Consider the following 19,138-nt stretch of genomic DNA (forward strand, 5'->3'; position numbering starts at 1 on the left):
ATACAAGAAACATACCTTAACTTCAAAGATAGACACTACCTCCAAGTAAAGGGCTGGGAAAAGGCTTTCCATGCAAATGGACCTAAGAAACAAGCTGGTGTAGCTATCCTAATATCTAGAGAAAAAGGATGTTTCAAAAGAGAAGTCTGTGGCAATGCCTCAGTGGTCCAGGTAACTACCAGAACTCGGAAATCCGCGATGGAGACTAAGGCAGCAGAGATCTAGAGTGGAGTGCTGAGTTCTGGCAAACAGCTGCATCTTTCTTCCAGTAAGTACCTGAACAGGGCTGATGTGAATTATGTACAGTCCAGATTTCAAGAATCATACTCTCTCAGGGATCTCCACAAACTAGTGGGTGTCCTCCCTCGCTGCCCCTGTGAGACTGTCTCTGTACGGGAGAGGCCTCACGTGACTTTGTCTCTGGTGTTCCTCAGGGGACACCTGTGTGAGAAACTGTATGCTCCAGAACCAGCTCTCGTGTCCTTTGGCCAATGCCAGAGTGTGAAATAGTCCAACGTGGGAAACAAAAGATGATCCCAATCGGGAATCGTGACTTTTTTTTTTGGATGATGATCATGTTCTGTTTTGAAATAACCTCTGTGTATTTCATTTATTTTCTTTTACCTGGCGACCTCTGAGCAGGCTTCAGATTTTGACAGTTGATGAAAGATACAACAAGCATTAATGTGTGGGTGAAAAGCTTGGTGAAATTCTGAGTGAAGTTTTAGTTAAAGTTGGTTGAACTTGGGATTGACTGGGAGGCCAAAGATTTAAAAAGCAGAAGATTCTCTCAAGACACAAGTTGTGTGATAATAGTGTGTTTTGTGTGTGTGAATGAGAATTTGTAAATGTTGAATTCTAGGCTTTGACAATCATTGTCAGTGCAGATCAAGCTGCAAGTATTTATGTTTTAAAACTTAAATTATAAAGCTAGTTATGTCTTTCTAACAACTAGTTTTAATGTTTATGAGCATATTTTACCTACATTACCTTTTCAGGATGTTGAGAAAGATGCATCACAAGCACAGACTGGAGGCTGGGGGCAAGATGGTTTTGAGGAAGAGGTCTTGGCGGACTCTTTCATAGAGCAAAGGGAAGCAATGCCTTCTGGAAAATGAGCTAAGTTTGAATCTAGTCTTTAAGATTAGAAGTCAAAAACAAAAATATTAAGGAAATGAAAACCTAGTTGATCTTTGAAGTATTGTTATGTGGAATTGAGTGGGACTTTTGAGGCCTTTCTTCCAGAAAACAAGGACTTGGTTGTCAGGCCTATATTAGGCCTAAACCTTGGTGCCATGTAGTTGTACTTAAATCATTTCAATGGAAAGTGTCTTAGTGATTGGAACTTCTAGTGCAGTTTGGAGTTCTCCCATTTGAAAAATGTGATATTTGCATGGGATTATTTGAATCTTGTTTTCTAGTCCCTCCCCATCACCACCCTCATAGTCTGAAGGTAGATTTTTCTCTTGATAAAGGAACAAAAAAAGTGAACATCTTGTTTGTAAATAGGTATCTAGTAACTAGGGGTAAACTTGAAATGGTAGAATTCTTTAAAGCCTAATTCTAGGTAGCTTTAAGAAAATGTATCTTAATTATTTTTGAACCTGTATTCACCTTGTTTTTTTTCAAATATCTTAAGTTATATTTTCTTTTTTAGAGCTGCTTCTTATTTGGGGCTACTTTTTTTTTTTTAATTGAGGCGTAATTCATAAAAGGGTATATTGTTTTGATGAGACTTTTTACAACTGTGGCTGGATGTCTTTCTTTAGTCTTCCAAGAAGGGCCATTTTACTTTTTTAGAGTTACTTTTTAAAGTCATGAGGTCAACAACTTGGACTACTATGCATGTAAGTGCTAATGCAAATTAAAACCCAAGTTGACCTCCAGCAGCAGTTCATTCTATGTTGACAGTGAGAGAACACTTTGCCTGTTAGGATACTGTTACTCGTGGACTGAAATTCTGAAGAAACCCCTCCCCCTATTTAGTTTTTTTGCAAAAATCAAGGTATATTCTAGGGTTTCCTGGTTGACCTCAACAGATAAACTGAGATGATAGTCTTAGTTCAGAAATGATCTGAATGTAGATTTACAGTCTATGTGGACAGCTGGCTAAGTGAGATCGCTTTCACAGTTCTGCATGTATCCCATCGGCTCCCCATTAGTCACTGAACTCTTAAAACTGGTATTGTAACATTATCACAATGTTTTGCGCCAATTTTATAAACTTTACAGTGCAATATGTGTTCCTTTTCTGAGGCAAACCAAAGGTACATTTCTCAAGGTTCTGCTGCTAACAGCAGCATTGATGGAGGATTTTTTATACATTTGTAATAGATAGAAATAAACCAGAAAAAAAGAAGAAGAAAAAGTGGTGGAGGAAAAGGTGAACACTGCAAGAATATTCAAAAGGGCTGAGAGTTGCAAACGCCGAGAATGGCTTTGCATAGTAAATGGAATAGAACAGCTCTGAACTATAGCTTACTTTTCCTGGTTTGGTCTGACAGAATGATTGAATGCTTTTACACAAAAATCAGAACCTTAAAAACAAGGATTTGGTGAGATTGTAAAATGGTGTGCCACTTTGGCAAAACAGTTTGGTGGTTGGTCAAAATGCAAAACATTGTTACTCTGTTACTCAACAATTCTACCCTTAGGAATATATCCTCAAATTACTGAAAATGTGCACCTATGAAACATGTACATGAAAGTTTACAGCAGTGTGTTGCTAATAGTAAAAAAGTTAAAACAACTCAAATAGCTATCAAATACTGGAGAGAAATAAAATGTGGCTTATTCATACAATAGAATATTATTAAGACATAAAAATGAATGAGAAACTGACAGATTAAATGACTTTGGTGAACCTTCATAATTTCATTTGTAGATCTTTCCATTTCTAATTTATAAATACATTTGGGGTTATAAATTATAAATGCACTGCCTCCTGTCAACATTGTATACTTCTATTTGATGATTTCTGTGTCAAACATTATATGGAAATGTTTCCAAGTAATTTCTGTATTAACTGTGAATGAATAGAACAAAGTAAATTGCCTGTGATGGAAAAAAAAAATCTCCACAAGAAATGATCTTTTAAGGTAAATGAGTGACCAGAGGTGTTGGGTTGGTTTGGTTGGTTGCTTTTATTCACGGTCTCCAGGCACAAGGATCCACTGCTGAACTTCATCATCTTCTCCAAGCTGGTTATGTGGAGCAGTCCACTGTCTGCCTTGACTTCATCAGTTCTTTCTTCAGCTGTTCAAAGCACACGAACATGATGACATTCCAGGATGCGAGTCGCAGGAAAGAGGGCACAAACCTGAGAAAGCACACGACACAGTCCGTTAGCTGTTGGAAAGTCATAAAGTCTGGGCGCCATGAGTCATCCAACGCATGGGATAAGGTAAAATAAGGTAACAGGACTCAGCACTCACTCATCTTCCCTCCATCGACAACCAGGTTGCCTCTAGGCATCTTCTATATCTACCCTTCACAGCAAGGTCACACTTGGACCAGTCCTACCCGCCTCCCTCCCACAGAGCTGGAGCAAATCTCCTGAGAAGGCAGTGTCCAGCAACACTCCCCTCCCTTTGTGGGGAGAGGGCATTTTCATTTCACTTTACTTCCTAGACAGGAAGTAGGAAAGCAGTAAGGGAAGAAGCAGAGGGAAGAGACAAAGCAGCCAGCCAGCATGCTGACCACATCCATGTTGGGAGCCCCGAGTGGTCCAGGTGGGGAGCCCTGAGTGGTCCAGGTGGGGAGCCCTGAGTGGTCCAGGTGGGGAGCCCTGAGTGGTCCAAGTGGGGAGCCTCACGATGTCTACCCCTCCACAGCTCTTGAGAGATTCTTAGAGCCTGAATGTGACTCAGTCAGTTCCAGGCTTAGGGAATTTTACTAAACTACACAGAATGGCTTTTATATCAATGAATTACTCCAGAAGACAAATGTGTTGACAATTAAATCTGCTTTGATTAGATATTTTAAAAACAAATTTGTGTGCCAGTGTTTTGGCCTGCATGTGTGTCTGTGTACCATGTGCATGCCTGGTGCTCAGGGAGACCAGAGGGGAATCTGATCCTCTGGAACTGGAGTTGTAGATGGTTGTAAGTCACCATATGGGTGCTGGGAATCCAACCCAGGTCTTCTGGAAGAACAGCCTGTCATCTTAATTATTGAGCTCTCTCCGCCCCAAATAGACTTTTTAAAAATTAATTATTTTTAAAAGAAGCCTTTTCTGCAATTTCCTCTCAATGAGCTTTGTTTTTATTATTTGTTTTGTTTTAGTTTTGAGAATGGGTCTTGCTGTATAGCCCAGGGTAGCCTGTGCAGCCCAGGCTAGCTTCAGACTTCTAATGACCAACACTCCTCTCCTGTCTCCCCAGTGCCGGACCACATGCACATGCCAACACACTCAGCCTCCCCAGTGAGTATTTCCTCTTCCAGGTCTCTTAATAGAGTTCGCTTCACTCCCAGATGCATGTTTTTGTTTTTTTTCTTGTGAAGATATAAGTAACATAAAATTTGACATTTCAACCATTTTTCAGTGTATACCTCTGTGCCATTAAGTGCACGTACAATGTGCAGTAAACACCAGTGTCAGACTCCATGGCCTTTCGTTTTCTCAGACTCTTCACTCCTTAAGCACTAGCTCACCACCTCCCCTGTCAAAGGTTCACCTTGGGGTTCCTCAGCATGGCCGTCTACCCACACCCTTTTTTCAAGACAAGGGAACCTCTTATTTCTGCCTCTGTAGCACTGGGATTACTGGTGTGTGGCACCATGCTCTGCTTTTGACACGGGTTCTAGAACTGAACTCCCGTCCCCATGTGCATGTGGCGAGTGTGTCACAAACGGGGCCATCTCCTTAGCCTTTGTTTTCATTTTAGAGACAGGGTCTTGCTATGTGGCCCTGGCCAGCCTGCAACTCACTCTGTACTCCAGGCTGGTCTTGAACTCATGGCAGTCCTCATGCCTTAGCCTTCCATGTTCTGGGATTACAAGCATGAGCCACTACACCCAGCTCAGCTTGCTTGATTTAGCGCCATTTGTCAAGACTATCTCATTTTTAAAAAGTTAAAAAATTTTGGAAAACAACATTTAAAAAATAAATTTGCAAAACATTAAATTATTAAATGGTTAATAATTTATTAGTGATATATCCATTTTAAGTTAATTTTATAATTTAGATTATTTGTATTAATGTATCATAAAAACAGATGGACTTAGGACTTTATATAATACGTATGATACATACATATTTTATTTTATAAATCTTAGGGCATGGCTTTACAATTCAAAAGATTACAAAATATTACTATTTTATATTATTGTAATACTTGTTGAATATATTTAAAAACTATGCCATACTTTATTATTTTATGCCTATATTTTATTAGGAAAGTGGCTTCCAATATGATATAATATAATAATATAATATGATATGATATGATATTATAATGATATGATATGATATAATATAATATAATAAATATAATATAATATAAATCACTTTGTTGGAAAATGTGATCTATGTCTTAATAGTCAAGCAACATTTTCTGTGTTTTTTGCTTTAAAAGAAATTTTAAAAAGTAGGCTGGGGGCATAGCTCAGTGATAGATTGCTTGCCTGGGATGTGCAAGGTTCTGGGTTTGATTCTCTTCAAGCACCACTACAAAAAATTAATTAGCTTTTATTTTCTGGCATGTCGGGATTGGTGGGTTGAAGACATCCGTGACAAGGCCAAGATAGAGATGGAGGCCATTGCATGGACCAGGCCCGGTAGGCTAAATGCCAATTGCTTTGCTGAGACAGTGTCCCCATGCACACAGGCACCTGAAACACAACTCCATAGACACAGAAGGTCAGCCTACCCTTTGAAGAAAGCTGTTGGTCCTTCGTTGGTGAACATGGTCATTGCACAGCTGGGCACACTTGGGTACTGTCCCGGCAGAGAGTTGATGAATCTTGTTTTTACCACATCCGCCGGAGAGGCCAGGAGTGTGGTGCAAAACCCGGCGACAAGAGCTGACAGTAAGTGGCAGGGAACGTCATCTGAAAGGGACCAGGGAGACGCGTCAGCACCAGACGGAGTCGCCTGGCAGTCACCTGTGAGACACTTGGAAACCTGTTAGTAACGGGAGTTAATATGGTATCTTATAAATAGATTAGCATATAAAAAGCAAACATATAGTTGTGCTAGGAAAATGTGGCTGGTGGTAAATGGCATAGTGACTGCATACCCACTTTCAGGTGTGCTATTTTAGGGTGACACTGTTTTCTTTGTGCCTTGGACCTGGTGCCATGCCTGACACATGAGCATCTAATACTGTCCAGCTGAATTCAAGTCATCCAAGGAGAATGTCTTGTCTATAGAAACAGTTAGGATATGATTTAGATGAAATCAGTGATTCACTCTGAATGTAAGCTGCTCTTGACTGCCTGCTGATTCTGCCCTCCACAGAGAAGAATCCCAGGGGAAGTTCCTTCCTAGTGTTAGTGGAGACTATCACCACAACATTCCTCTGCACTTTTACTGTTTCCAACACTAGTTTTAAACTTTAGGTATTTTTTGCTTCCTAAAAGATTAGATTACATTTTCCAGGTGTGGTGGGACACACTTTTAACCCAGCACTTGAGATGCAGAGGCAGGAGGATTTCAAGTTGGTGACCAGCCTGGTCTTCCAGACATTGAGTCTCTCTCTCTCTCTCTCTCTCTCTCTCTCTCTCTCTCTCTCTCTCTCTCTCTCTCTCTCTCTCTCTCTCTCTCTCTCTCTCTCTCTCTCTCACACACACACACACACAACTCTAAAAAGAGAAGCCAACTAGAATTAAGGAATTCAATACACTGTGGCTTTCGAATCTCCAAACTGAGATTGGAAGGTGCAGACATGTTCATTGTGTACGGGAAGTACCTGCCAAAATTTGGTTGTTCACAAGGGCCCCCTTCATGAGGTCATATGTTACCAGCTCTGTACAATTGATGATGATATTCCTGATCAGATTAGGGGTTGTCCCTGGAGAAAAACAAGACAATATTTAATAAATGAAGTTTATGATAATGTGCTCGTTGGGTATATGTGCCTTAATTATTATGAAAGTCCACCTGATACTTAGCTACCTTTCCAGAGTGTTGAGAAGCTTTCTGTTGTAGCTATAATTCTGTAAGCATTGTAGGTCCCAGTGTAGCGGGGTTTGATCCCATGCAGGTGGCTCTGTGCTTGGAGTCTGACTTTCACGACCTCTGTAGGTTGCCCGATGAATACTGCCACACCTCCAGTCATCAAGCCAGCTGAGATCCTGTTTATCAAAGTGGGGGGCGCTATCCAGAAAGAATAAAAGATGGATTAAGGAAAGGAAATCAAGACCCCACCACCACCATGCATTCACATATCTTTTAAATGTTGTGGTCAGTCTTTGTGAGTGTGTGTGTGTGTGTGTGTGTGTGTGTGTGTGTGTGTATGTGCCTGTGCCAGAGGACAACCTCTGCCCATACTTCTTCAGGAAGCCATTGTTTTGGTTTTTTAAGACAGGAACTCTTACTAATGGACAGCTTGCCTAGCAGACTGGCCTAGCTGGCCACCATGCCCCTAGTGCCCCGCCTTCACCTCCTGAGTGCTGGGGTCACAGGTGTGTGCCATCTCATCTGGATTTGGGGCAGTGGTGAGAGTTCCAGGGATTGAACTCGGGTCTCGGTGCTTACCAGACAAGCGCATTACTGCCTGAGCGTCTCTGAGCTCCAGTGTATTCACCCTGTGTCTTCCCTTCCTCCCTAGTACTCGGTCAGCTGCTGCTCACGTTTGGAAGCTGTACCACCTCACAGCAGACAGCAGGCCTAGAAAACCTCAGCAGCCTGGGGCCCCACCAAATGAAGACTTCCAGGGGAAACGATGCCTGTCTAAACCGAAGCTTGGTCCTTTCTGGAATTAAGCCTTGCTCCTCGCTGTGTTTAGCTGTCATTCAACATTTCCCAACTGGAGACACCTGAACAGAGACGCTACGTTTCCCCATCAATGACAATGTTGACTATTGTACTTAGTGGTCCTAGGGAAAACCCAGGGGGCATCTGCCTTAATATAAGACATCAGCTAATGTTCAAAGGGATTAAAAAATAAGACAAAGAAGCGTTTGTCTTAAATTTTTGGGAAAAAAAAAAGTCTGTTGCTGAAGACAGACGTCATTTAATAAAACTTCAATGAATCCTGAAACCCAACGTTCACTCCTACAGTGAAATATGCAGTCCAAGTCCAGGAACACCCACTCATTAAGTAGTCTTTCTGCTTCTACCCCCAATCTGTAAGACAGGGATAATGCTAACAGCACGCTCAAAGGGTGTGTGAGTTCATGTTGATAACGCTCTCTCGGCAGCTGCCCTTTTAGCTGTGATATGGTTGTACTTTTTCCTCATTGTTCTCAGCCAGGAGCTGAGCATGTCACAGACCATTTTTAAATAGGTATTATTATCTGATCGCAATTGCCTTCACTGGGGCTGGATTTCATCTGAGAGTGCTTCCAACTCGGACTTCCTCTCCTCCCTAAGACAGTCTCCCTATCTCCCACAAGAATTGGTGTCTTCCTTCAGAATCCTGACGGCTATCTTGCATTCCTACTTTTCTATTGAGCCTTGCTTCTAGTTTTTCACCAAATGCAATCAATTATATTTTTAAAGCATTCTGATCGGTACCCCGGTTTTCCCTGTATGCCATAGGGCACACCACAATCATTTCTGACTTAGAATTTTTATATACATATTCTCTACTGCTGCTAAAGTAATCTTCTGAAGTATAAATGTGCTTATGACACTTGCTTAACTTGTTTTTTGTGGTGATGGAAATCGAACCCAAGGCCAATTGTTCTACCACTGAACTCTATCCCTAGATCTTCATTTCTTATTTTTTTGATACAGAATCTTTCTAGGTAACTCAGGCTGACCTTGAACTCTTGATTGCCAGGTCTCTGCCTCCCAAGTTTTGAGATTCCAGATGTGAGCCACCACACCTGATGTCCTGCTTAGCTTGTTTTCGATGACTTCATCACTGTATGTGTAGAATACAAACTGTAGAGTGAACGCCAAGGCCCTTTGTGACTGGTTCCTGCTTCTCTGGCCTCACCTGCCCCTTCTCACCAGTATACCTTCCCTCCCTCCCCTGCACACCCTCTCAACTCCTTCCTGGGATTTTGTGCAGTCTTCACTTGGCTGGAAAGGTCTTTTCTCACCACTTTCCAGCCGGCCCCTGAAGTCTCCTGCTTCTCTCTCATGACTCTTCCAGAGTCTTCATGATCATGCCTCTTCACTGTGCCCACTCTGCAGTGACTTACCACACAGCATATGCCATGGTTGGGTAGTCAGCTGAACTGGGGGTTCCTGTCTAGAGTGGCAACTATCACTGGCCAATTTCCCGCCCATGACAGTTCAACAAAGCTTACTAGGCCAACTGAAGAAGCATAATGCAGAACACTCCCAGAACATATCTGGTTAGTTTAGGGCCCGACATACCCAGTGATTGATTAAAACATTTGCAGAACACCAGCCAAATGGGCCACTCTGAGTGTGTCTCCTCTTTCTATGTCTACCAATATGGCAATGCTATGTTGATCTAGAAACGTCCAGACCTGGACGTTGGAAGTTCTGTGTGGGTGAGTTACTGAGACACTAGTGCAGACTCAGGGAGCATGGTGACCTCTCTTAGACTTCTCACGAGCTCTCTAGGTTTCTGGGACTGCCGTTTGGGGAAGTCTGCACTGAACATTGTTTCATAGCCTACCTACACAGAAGAGACACAAAACTCCCCTCACTGGCCGGTTGATTTTTACAAGTGTAAACCTGCATGTGAAGAATTGATTTGCGTATCTCTTTTTCTTTCTATGGGCAGAGAGACAGTGCAAATATACTGACTTTTTTTTGCCAATTTACTATGAATTCCACCACACATTGTGTTATTTTGGGTGAGTTGGGGCTGCTGGGATGGAACCCAGAGCCTAGCCAATGCTGGACAAATATGCTATCTCTTGTTTTTCAGTTTTTGAATAGAGCACAGTCTGGGCATAGCCCCCCCCCCACCCCCCAGCCATCCTTACTTTCTCTCCCTGAAGAGAAGTACTCTTGGACAGTATCGTAGAGGCCGATCCTGAGTGAGGCAAAGCTGATTTGCCTCTGAATGCCAGCAGGCAGACCACTGTACAGTTTCGGCAACCCTTCTGTTTTTGCCAGGGTGGTGATGGTCCCCAGGACACCTTTATACCTAATGGTACTAGAGTTCTGGCCTTCACCTTGGATCTGGAAATGAGAAAGGTGCAGGTCAGAGAGAAGTGGCTGTCCATTAAGGAAGGGGTCATGCCTGGCGAGGACTAAAGACGGGCACATGAACACTATGGAGATGCCCTAGGCAAGGCTTGTCCAATAGGTGCTTTTTATAAATTGCCTTTCTCAGCAAACTTTCCTGCATACAACTCCATATTTGTATCTCTCTCTATACTGCCCTCCCTATCATCTATTATCTATCTATCTATCTATCTATCTATCTATCTATCTATCTATCATCTATCTATCTATATACTTACCTGTCTGTCATCTGTCTGTCTGCCTATCTATCTATCCTTTTTCTGTCTATCATCTATCTATCTATCTATCTATCTATCTATCTATCTATCTATCTACTTATCTATCAATCATCTGTGTATCCATCTATCTGCCTGTCTGTCAATCACCTATCTATCTATCTATCTATCTATCTATCTATCTATCTATTTACTTACCTATCATCTATCTATATACTTACCCATCTGTCATCTGTCTATCTGTCTGCCTATGTATCTATCCTTTTTCTGTCTATCATCTATTTATCTATCTATCTATCTACTTATCTATCAATCATCTGTCTATCCATCTATCTGCCTGTCAATCACCTATCTATCTATCTGTCTGTCTGTCTATCTATCTAGCTATCATCCATCTACCTCTTTATCATCTATCTATCTCAGAGGTGGTATTGACTACAGTGCAGGCTCTGAATACCTGACAAGGTACCCAGGAACTCTCCACAGCCCCTAAGCGCAGGATGGGACAGTGCCCTGAAGAATCTAAGAAAGGTATAAGTGCCAAGCTTGTAAACTCTGAGGGTATACTCTAAGGACCCTACCTGCTTGGGACACCATAGCCGTGTGAAGGGTTTGGCAGAGGTCACTGTCACCCCATCACCTGCAGCTTTTCAGCTTCCGGGAAAGGGGTCCCATTTCCTCTCCTACAACACCCAGTCCCAAGGTAGAGCCACACTGAGAAGGAGTGGTTAAACCACAGCGGACATCACAGTGATGCCCACAGTAGTCCCTCTGCCCAGAAAACCCGCGCCAACTTCCCTGGACTCTACCTGAAGCCGGACTTTGGCTGTATCCAGCGGGAAGGTGATGATATCTGCCAGACAGGCGGCCAAGCCGGCTGAGAAGATCTTGACCCCCATGGTAGGAGGCACTTCGGAAGTTGTCGGGCTCACCATCTTGCCTAGGAGGGCGGAGAGGTGCGAGGGCACGACCAAAAAGACTCAGCCCTGAAGGTAACAGTGGCACTGCTGCCTGGTGCGGGCACCGAACCCGGCACTTCTGACTTCTGGGACGGGCACCCGGGGCCGGGTGGTGCCACTGCAGAGCCCGCGCTGCTGCGGAGCTCAAAGTGAGCCAGGAGGACCGGCTAAGCCCAGGTTCCCGGGCACCTCTGCCTCCCGGCCTGGGGGCGGTGATCTATATAGCCCGATCGCTGGAGGAGGGGCTAGGGCAAGCGGCTGAGCAGGGCCAGGTCTCCCTAGATCGGCTAGGAGAAGCGACAAGGGCGGGCCCTGGGGGTGCGGAAGCCTCCAAGTCGCGCGCGTCAGCCCTGGCCCGCACCTCTGGTTTGGCACCAATTCCTGGCGATACCCTGAGGACACACAGAGGAGCCTCATCCCTCGTCCCGCACACGTCGTCGTACCTCTGCCATTCTTCAGCTCTGTAGCTTCGACCAGGGCTGGCTTCCTTGATCAAGAGCGATCTAATTGATGAATCTCGTGTCCCTGCAAAGTCCCGAGGCTAAAGCTTAGAGCGCAGTCCTGGGCCGTCCCAGGCACCTGGCTTCCCTTTCTTCTCCTTCAGTTCGGAGTCTCCTTTCTCCACATTGCTTTCCAAATGCCAACTTCAGACTGGTGTGTGTGTGTGTGGGAGATCCAAGCAAAATCTAGTAAGACTCTAAACGTTTACAAGAACGTGTTTTTGTGTGGTCGCCTTTAGCAGGCAGACGTCAAAGGAGCTCACAGCCATGCTAGGAAGCCTATAGTGGATCTCAGCAGTCTGGGAAATGACAGCCCCTGCTCCTTTGGATAGCGGGAGTACTGGGAGGGACCGGGCCATCTGGCCTGGCTGCAGATGCAACTCCGCCATCTGACCAGCTTCGTGACCCTGAGAAAGTCCTCCAGCTTTGGCTGGTGATTGTGTCAAATGTAGTCGCAGATGTGAGATCCTGCCACCTCTAGTAACAGTTCAGACACTGTAATGTGGGCTCGTGGCCGTGAAAGGAGTTTCCTTACTTCTGTCTGTGAGCAAAGATTTGATTTGAGCATGCACTTATTTGAAAAAACTTCTAAAACACTGTTTAAGGAAATGTGAGAAAGAGGGCAGGCTGGAGCTTCCAGGACCACGCAGAGACACCAAAGAGCCACGGGGTGCTATCTGCATTCTCACGCAGCATCCATGCTACGCAGCATGGTTCCCGGAGAGTGAATAGACTCAGACTCGTCTCCAGCAGTGGGGCCGGGCGTGTAAGACACCACACTTAAAGGAAAAAGTGTGTATGAACTAAGGAGCTGTCACAACATCACAGACTTCTGGGCTTTACCCAGAAAAGCAGTGATGAGCTACAGAGGCAAGTCAGGGGTCTGTATGAAGACGAAAAAAGACTGAGGATCTGTGTGTTCACTTGTCCAGGGCTTGACAGATCGTAAGGTACTCGGATGAGTGGCACATCTAGTCAGATAATACAGCATAAGGAAGGGTCACAGTGGAGTCAAACACCATTCAAATATGACTCCACATCGAAGAAAGTGGCAGCAGTCTTGGTGATGAGGCCACCTGATTGTCACAAGGCAGTTGGCAGGTGACTTTATAACCTTCGTAGGATGGCGGCTTTCCATCTTAGAATGATTTGGAGAAAATGGTGTCTGTTTTCATAAAAAGCTCCCATAGGAAACTTCGTGCTACTTGCAGAGAATCAAAGCTGAGAGGTACTTGGAGGTCGTCAGTGCGGAAGTGAAGGGATGAGAAGCGCCTCACGTGGGAATGGGTACCCCGGGGTTGAGAGGGGTGACAAGGAACAAACCATAAGGAAACCCAGAGTTATGGTCTAGGAAACTTGGAGCCCCGGGTATCCATATAAAAAAATCAAATGTCCCCGTGGATGTCATGCTCAAGAGGCCCCACGTGGGGACTTCCATTGTCCCTCACCAAGGCCCCAACCACTCAAGTGCAGCCACCTCGGGCCTTCAGATATTCAGTTCAATACATCAAGCCATCTCTGCAGTAAGAGTAACCACCCAACTTGTCCTGAATTACTGACTCCAACATGTGGGATGTGGCTGGGTACGCTACACACCTGCAATCCTAGTCCTTTGGAAGTGGAGGCAGGAGGATCTTGAGTTTAAACACAGCTCGGGCTACACAGAGAAACTCTGTCTCAGACAAAACAAAACAACACAAAATGAGATGTTATGAAGTGATCATCGAGGTGGCATTGGATAGCTAGAGCACTGCTGCCCTTTTTCACACTTGGGGAATAGCACTCCTTGCTGTCACCCCCCTAAACCCCATCTTCACGAGGTCCACCAGATGCAGGGGGTGTATGCTGAGTCTCTGCACTGAGCTTAAAAAGCAGTTCACAAAACTTCGTGTGTAAGAAGCGGGATGCATAAGTGCTGATTTTGTTTTCATACTGCCCATGTGTGCTGTGTTATCCATACTGCCCACATGTGTGTGTTATCCATACTGTCCATATCTGCATGTGTTATCCATACTGCCCATATCTGCATGTGTTATCCACACTGCCCATATCTGCATGTGTTATCCATACTGTCCATATGTGCTGTGTTATCCATACTGCCCACATGTGCTGTGTTATCCATACTGTCCATATCTGCATGTGTTATCCAAACTGTCCATATGTGCTGTGCTATCCATACTGTCCATATGTGCTGTGTTATCCATACTGTCCATATCTGCATGTGTTATCCATACTGCCCATATGTGCTGTGTTATCCATACTGCCCATATCTGCATGTGTTAAAGGTGGAATTTGATGAACTAGAGAATGGAGTGGAAGAATGCAGGAGAGGAAGAAGAGACATAGTTGTGTTAGAAGTTTGAAAAGCCAGAAGAGTTCAGGACAAGCAGGAAGTGAGGACCAGGGAAGCAGTCCAGAAAGAAAGCATCGTCTTCCTGGACGTTCACACCGAGTGGGAAGTAGTCAGGTGAGCGACTGTCAGCTCAGGGCGATGGTGGCTGAGTACCTGTGATGTGCCAGGGACAGTGCGGGCCTTGAAGGGCAAAGGGCAAGCAGAATGAAACGCTCACATGAGGAGACCCTGGGATGTCAATTGAAGACGAGGAGCGGTTCCAGATTCTGAGGAGAGGGCTGACTTACTGCCCCAGAGCCTCTGGGAAGGGGGACAAAGTTTGCCTCATACTGGAGAGAGCAGTGGGTAGAGGCCGGTATCCCCAGAGAGTCAGATTTCTGTTCTTCTGGCAGAAGGAGTGCAGAGGTGAAGACCAGTTCAGTGTGACCAAGGGTGACTGACCCTCCGTGACGTCACGAAGGAGTGGCAGCAAGGTTCCCTTACCAAGTGACCACGTTCTCTCTCTCTCTCTCTCTCTCTCTCTCTCTCTCTCTCTCTCTCTCTCTGGTGTTTTCGAGACAGGGTTTCTCTGTGTAGCTTTGTGCCTTTCCTGGAACTCGCTTTGTAGACCAGGCTGGCCTCGAACTCACAGAGATCCGCCTGCCTCTTCCTCCCGAGTGCTGGGATTAAAGGCGTGCGCCGCCGCCGCCGCCGCCGCCGCCGCCGCCGCCGCCGCCGCCGCCGCCGCCGCCGCCGCCGCCACCACCACCCGGCTGTGACCACATTCTCTTAAAATGCAGAAAACCATTTACAAAGGCTCCTGCTCACAGTATGCTTACTCCAGAATCACTGAACAAACAAATGTGTTCATTCAAAACACAGAAGCATCACAATGCTTTACACTTGAACAGGGTTCTCTACCCTCCCATAGGAACTTCTTATCTGTCTCCAGGAGGAAATGTCAGGCATACTAATACAGATAGATGCTCACGTGACAATTTTAAAGAAGTGATACTGACAGTAACCGTGCAGGAAGCTACATTTAATTCCACCAATATGGAAACGTGCAACTCCCCTCAAGAATAACTTCCTCCACCAACTTTGGAATTAATAGAGCATGCATTTTTAATTTAGCGTTAGAGATACATTTAAATAAATTATTCATGTACTTGAAACTTGGATTGTTAAAATATCAGTATTCTGTTAGCGGTGGCATTATAAATTGACACAATTCTTTTGAGAGTGATTTGCAGTGTGCCTTGAGCTATGAAGATGTTTATGTCTTGGGAAGCAGTGATGTAACTTATGGATTTATACCCTGAAGTAACTATCCGGACAGGAGAGGGTCATTGCAGCTTAATAATTAAAAAGAGAAACCAATGTGAGTGCCACCCTCATTTTGGGGTCCAGACATACATCTCTGGGATTGGCTGAAGTGGTGCACATTTTCTAGTGAGAGATACTAACTACCATTAGAAATTGATGCCTAAGTGGGGAGGAAGACTCTCGCAGGGATAGGGAGAGAGCTGTGGGCGAACTGGGTCGGATTGCTTGGTTCAGCCCATCCTAAAAGAGAGAATGATTTTAGGCAGTCTGCTGTAACATGCATTCAGTGTTGGACTGATGGTCACAACTTTGGTACATATAGATTTGAGCCTGCATCTGTTATCTATGTAAACTTGAGCAATCGATTTAATCTTTTTTTTCTTTCTAGACAGGGTTTCTCTGTGTAGCCCTGGCTGCCCTGGAACTTGCTCTGTAGACCAGGCTGGCCTTGAACTCAAGAGATTCACCTGCCTCTGCCTCCTGAGTGCTGGGATTAAAGACGGCACCACCACTGCCTGGCTTCTCTCTAATCTTTTTAAGCTTCTGTGTTCTTGTCAGTGAAATGGTTCAGTAATCATGACTGCAGGGCTATTAGGAGGATTCAGATAATGAACACTAGCAATGGGTGTTAGCACAGTAAAGGCTGGGTGTATCTGGAAAGGGGGTAACAAGTGATTTTTCGAGACAGGGTTTCTCTGTGTAGCTTTTCGCCTTTCCTGGAACTCACTTTGTGGACCAGGCTGGCCTCAAAGTAACAAATGATTATTATGATACATTTTTAACTAGTAAGTTTGATGATCACTTAGTAGGTTCTAGGGCACATAAGCACTGAACTAAAGGTTTCAACTGACACATTTCCTTCTCACACTCTGGTGGCCTCCAAGGCCGTGACTCTGTCCACCTTCAGGTTTAGTTCTTAGGCAAGAGAAGCAAGTCCAGCTCCCTGATATCCTTATTGAGAACAACCAGGGCAAGACGGAGGTGATGTGGGGACATTCCAGCTGAGAGTCAGCCTTGAGGCTTCTGGCGCTCAGTGGCTCCTGTTCAGATGAGGACATGGTTGTCAGGTCAGAGGTCGCAGGTCTGTCCCCAGGCTCCCCTTCCACCGTCCCTCCTGGTAGCTCTCAGACAGCTGGAAATTGCAGAATGGTACGTCTTGCCTGGTGGGACGGACTTGGTGAGAGGTGAAGGGTTACAGCCGAGTGTCAACGTGACAGGCAGTGGAGGAAGGAGCAAAGAGGAATGAAGGTGACCCTGGCAATGTTCTTCGGGACGTCTGTGTTTGTTGGCCTATTTGGCAGTCTGGGATGAGCCAGGTGGCCTTTGCAGCCTGGAACCTGTCTGTGAACAAATACTGTGGGGCCTTGTGGGACTGGTTAATGATACAGAGAGACTGTGACTCCCCCACCTTACTGAGTATGGAGGCAGAGTGCTTCCTAGCAGCTAGTCTCTTGTGAGGACTCCTCCCAATAGATCAGGATCACCTAGGCTGAGCTCAGCAGTCTGCAGCAGAGGGCCCTACCACCAGCCCACACTACCTTACCTGCAAGGTCTGAGTCGGAAAGAAGGCAAGCTGTGCCCCAGCATTCATCTCTCTCGGCTTTCAGATGTTGATGCAGTGTGAGCCAGTGTCGCACACTGCACCACGCTTACACACCATAACGGATGCTATCCCTCCAAACCACAAACACAAACAAACTTCCCATCTTAAGTCACCTCTTCAGGTACTTTGTCACAGAAATATAAAAAGGTGAAAAACAAAACCAAACAACACCTTCCTGCCCACTTTCTCCCCTTTATAAAAACTATTTGCTTGCCTGATAGAATTGGGCAAGTCTTCTTCTACTCTCTTCTTTAATCAACAGGAACAGTAAACGCTTGTTTCGTAGGGCTGTTAGAAGAATTAGGGAGAATATATCATATGCAATTCTCTGGACATCCAGCATTCTCAGAGCGAATGGAAGCTATTAGTTTTGCTATAGGTCATGTGAGGACTGTGTGAAGCAACTTACCTCACTAGAACTGTGGGTGGAAAACAAGGGCTAAGAGGTAGGAGGAACCAAGACAGAAAAGAACACACAGTGGCCGGAGAAGAAAATAGTAGGTTATTGGAGGACCAACGTCGGGGAGGACTCAGGTGCTAAGGGGACTTAGGGGACAATGGCCCCTCGACTGTGCCTGAGTGTTCTCCTGGACTTCTAGGCAGTGATCTGGCTGTTTCCTGGTCCATTTGATCTCACCAGGTCAGGGCTCGTGCACTGGACTGTCTGACCTTCATGAGTGCTGACTTTCCAAGCCTGTCCATCTCTTCCAGCAGCTTCTGAGTCTGCAGGGAGAGCGGGACAAGGGAAGGCCATGATCGCCAGGCTCCAAATGGTGTGGTAACTGTGGCTAAGTTTACAAATCCTTTGGGGATTTCTTCTCTAACTTGCTAAATAAGCAACTACCAATGTTGACCTTGAAGAAAGGGTCAAAAAATCTTTGTTTCCATACAGATTGACCTGCACCATTTATTGGGGACCCACGTCTTTCCCCAGTGTTCTTCATCATGACCTCCATTGTAACCCAGTGTTTATATTTGGTTCTGTTTGGGAGCTGTCTGCTTCTACTCCAGCAAGCTGAGGTTTTACCCAAGCCTCCACATATCTGAACCATTGTAGCTGATATTCAGCAGTGCTATTGACGCTGTCCTTTAAGACTCATTGGCTTTTGAAGGCCCTTGGAATTTCTCACTCATTTTAGAACTAGTTACATTCCCATTAAAACAAAGCAAAATAAAACTCTAATTGAAGTTAGGTTAATTTAATCAGAATTTCATCTAATTAAATCAAATTGGAAAGAAAATAAACATATCTCTCATAGTGAATCTTGCAGTTTATGAATTTAATATGTCCCTCATTTTCTTAAGTTTTCCTTACTTGTCATTAATAATATTTTAAAATTATTAGTGTAGAAATTTGAGCTCATATTTTGCTGGGCTTATTCTGAGGTACTTGTCATTAATAGTATTTTAAAATTACCAATGTAGATATTTGAGCTCATATTTTGCTGGGCTTATTCTAAGGTTTATGATGTTTTTGATAGTATGAAAACTAGTATGATAATTTTGTGTATGTGTGTGTGTAGGTGCACATGTGTGTGAAGGGAGTGAGTGCATGCTCAAATGTGTGTGCAAGGATATAGAGGGCAAAGGACAAAGATGGGTGCCATTTTTCTGGCTCTATCCACCTGCTTTTTGGAGAAAGCGTCTCTCACTGCTCTGGAACTTGAGTAGCTAGCTAGTTGACATTATTGTTTAATTGTTCTCAAGAACCAATATTTATGTAGGTTGGCAGACCTTTCTGCACTTTCAGAAAAATTTGAGGGTGGTGTGCGTGCATGCATGTGTGCGTGCGTGTGTGTGTGTGTGTGTGTGTGCGTGCGTGTGTGTGTGTGTGTGTGTGTGTGTGTGTGTGTGTGTGTGTGTG

At 44.7% G+C, this 19,138-nt stretch overlaps 1 protein-coding gene across 1 annotated transcript; it reads right to left on the reverse strand.

Annotated features, from left to right (window-relative positions):
• Positions 1 to 3,124: 3,124 nt before the first annotated feature.
• Ucp1 (uncoupling protein 1) lies at positions 3,125 to 11,708 on the reverse strand. Its single transcript, XM_006995737.4, has 6 exons — positions 11,364 to 11,708; positions 10,075 to 10,273; positions 7,118 to 7,318; positions 6,912 to 7,013; positions 5,871 to 6,051; positions 3,125 to 3,319 (listed from the first exon to the last, which is right to left on the reverse strand). The coding sequence occupies exons 1-6, from the start codon at positions 11,487 to 11,489 to the stop codon at positions 3,205 to 3,207; spliced, it is 924 nt and encodes a 307-aa protein (XP_006995799.2). The 5' UTR covers positions 11,490 to 11,708; the 3' UTR covers positions 3,125 to 3,204.
• Between the last annotated feature and the right edge of the window lie 7,430 nt (positions 11,709 to 19,138).

This window comes from Peromyscus maniculatus, chromosome 5 (assembly GCF_049852395.1).
Source record: "Peromyscus maniculatus bairdii isolate BWxNUB_F1_BW_parent chromosome 5, HU_Pman_BW_mat_3.1, whole genome shotgun sequence".
In the NCBI taxonomy this organism is placed as follows: Eukaryota; Metazoa; Chordata; class Mammalia; order Rodentia; family Cricetidae; genus Peromyscus; species Peromyscus maniculatus.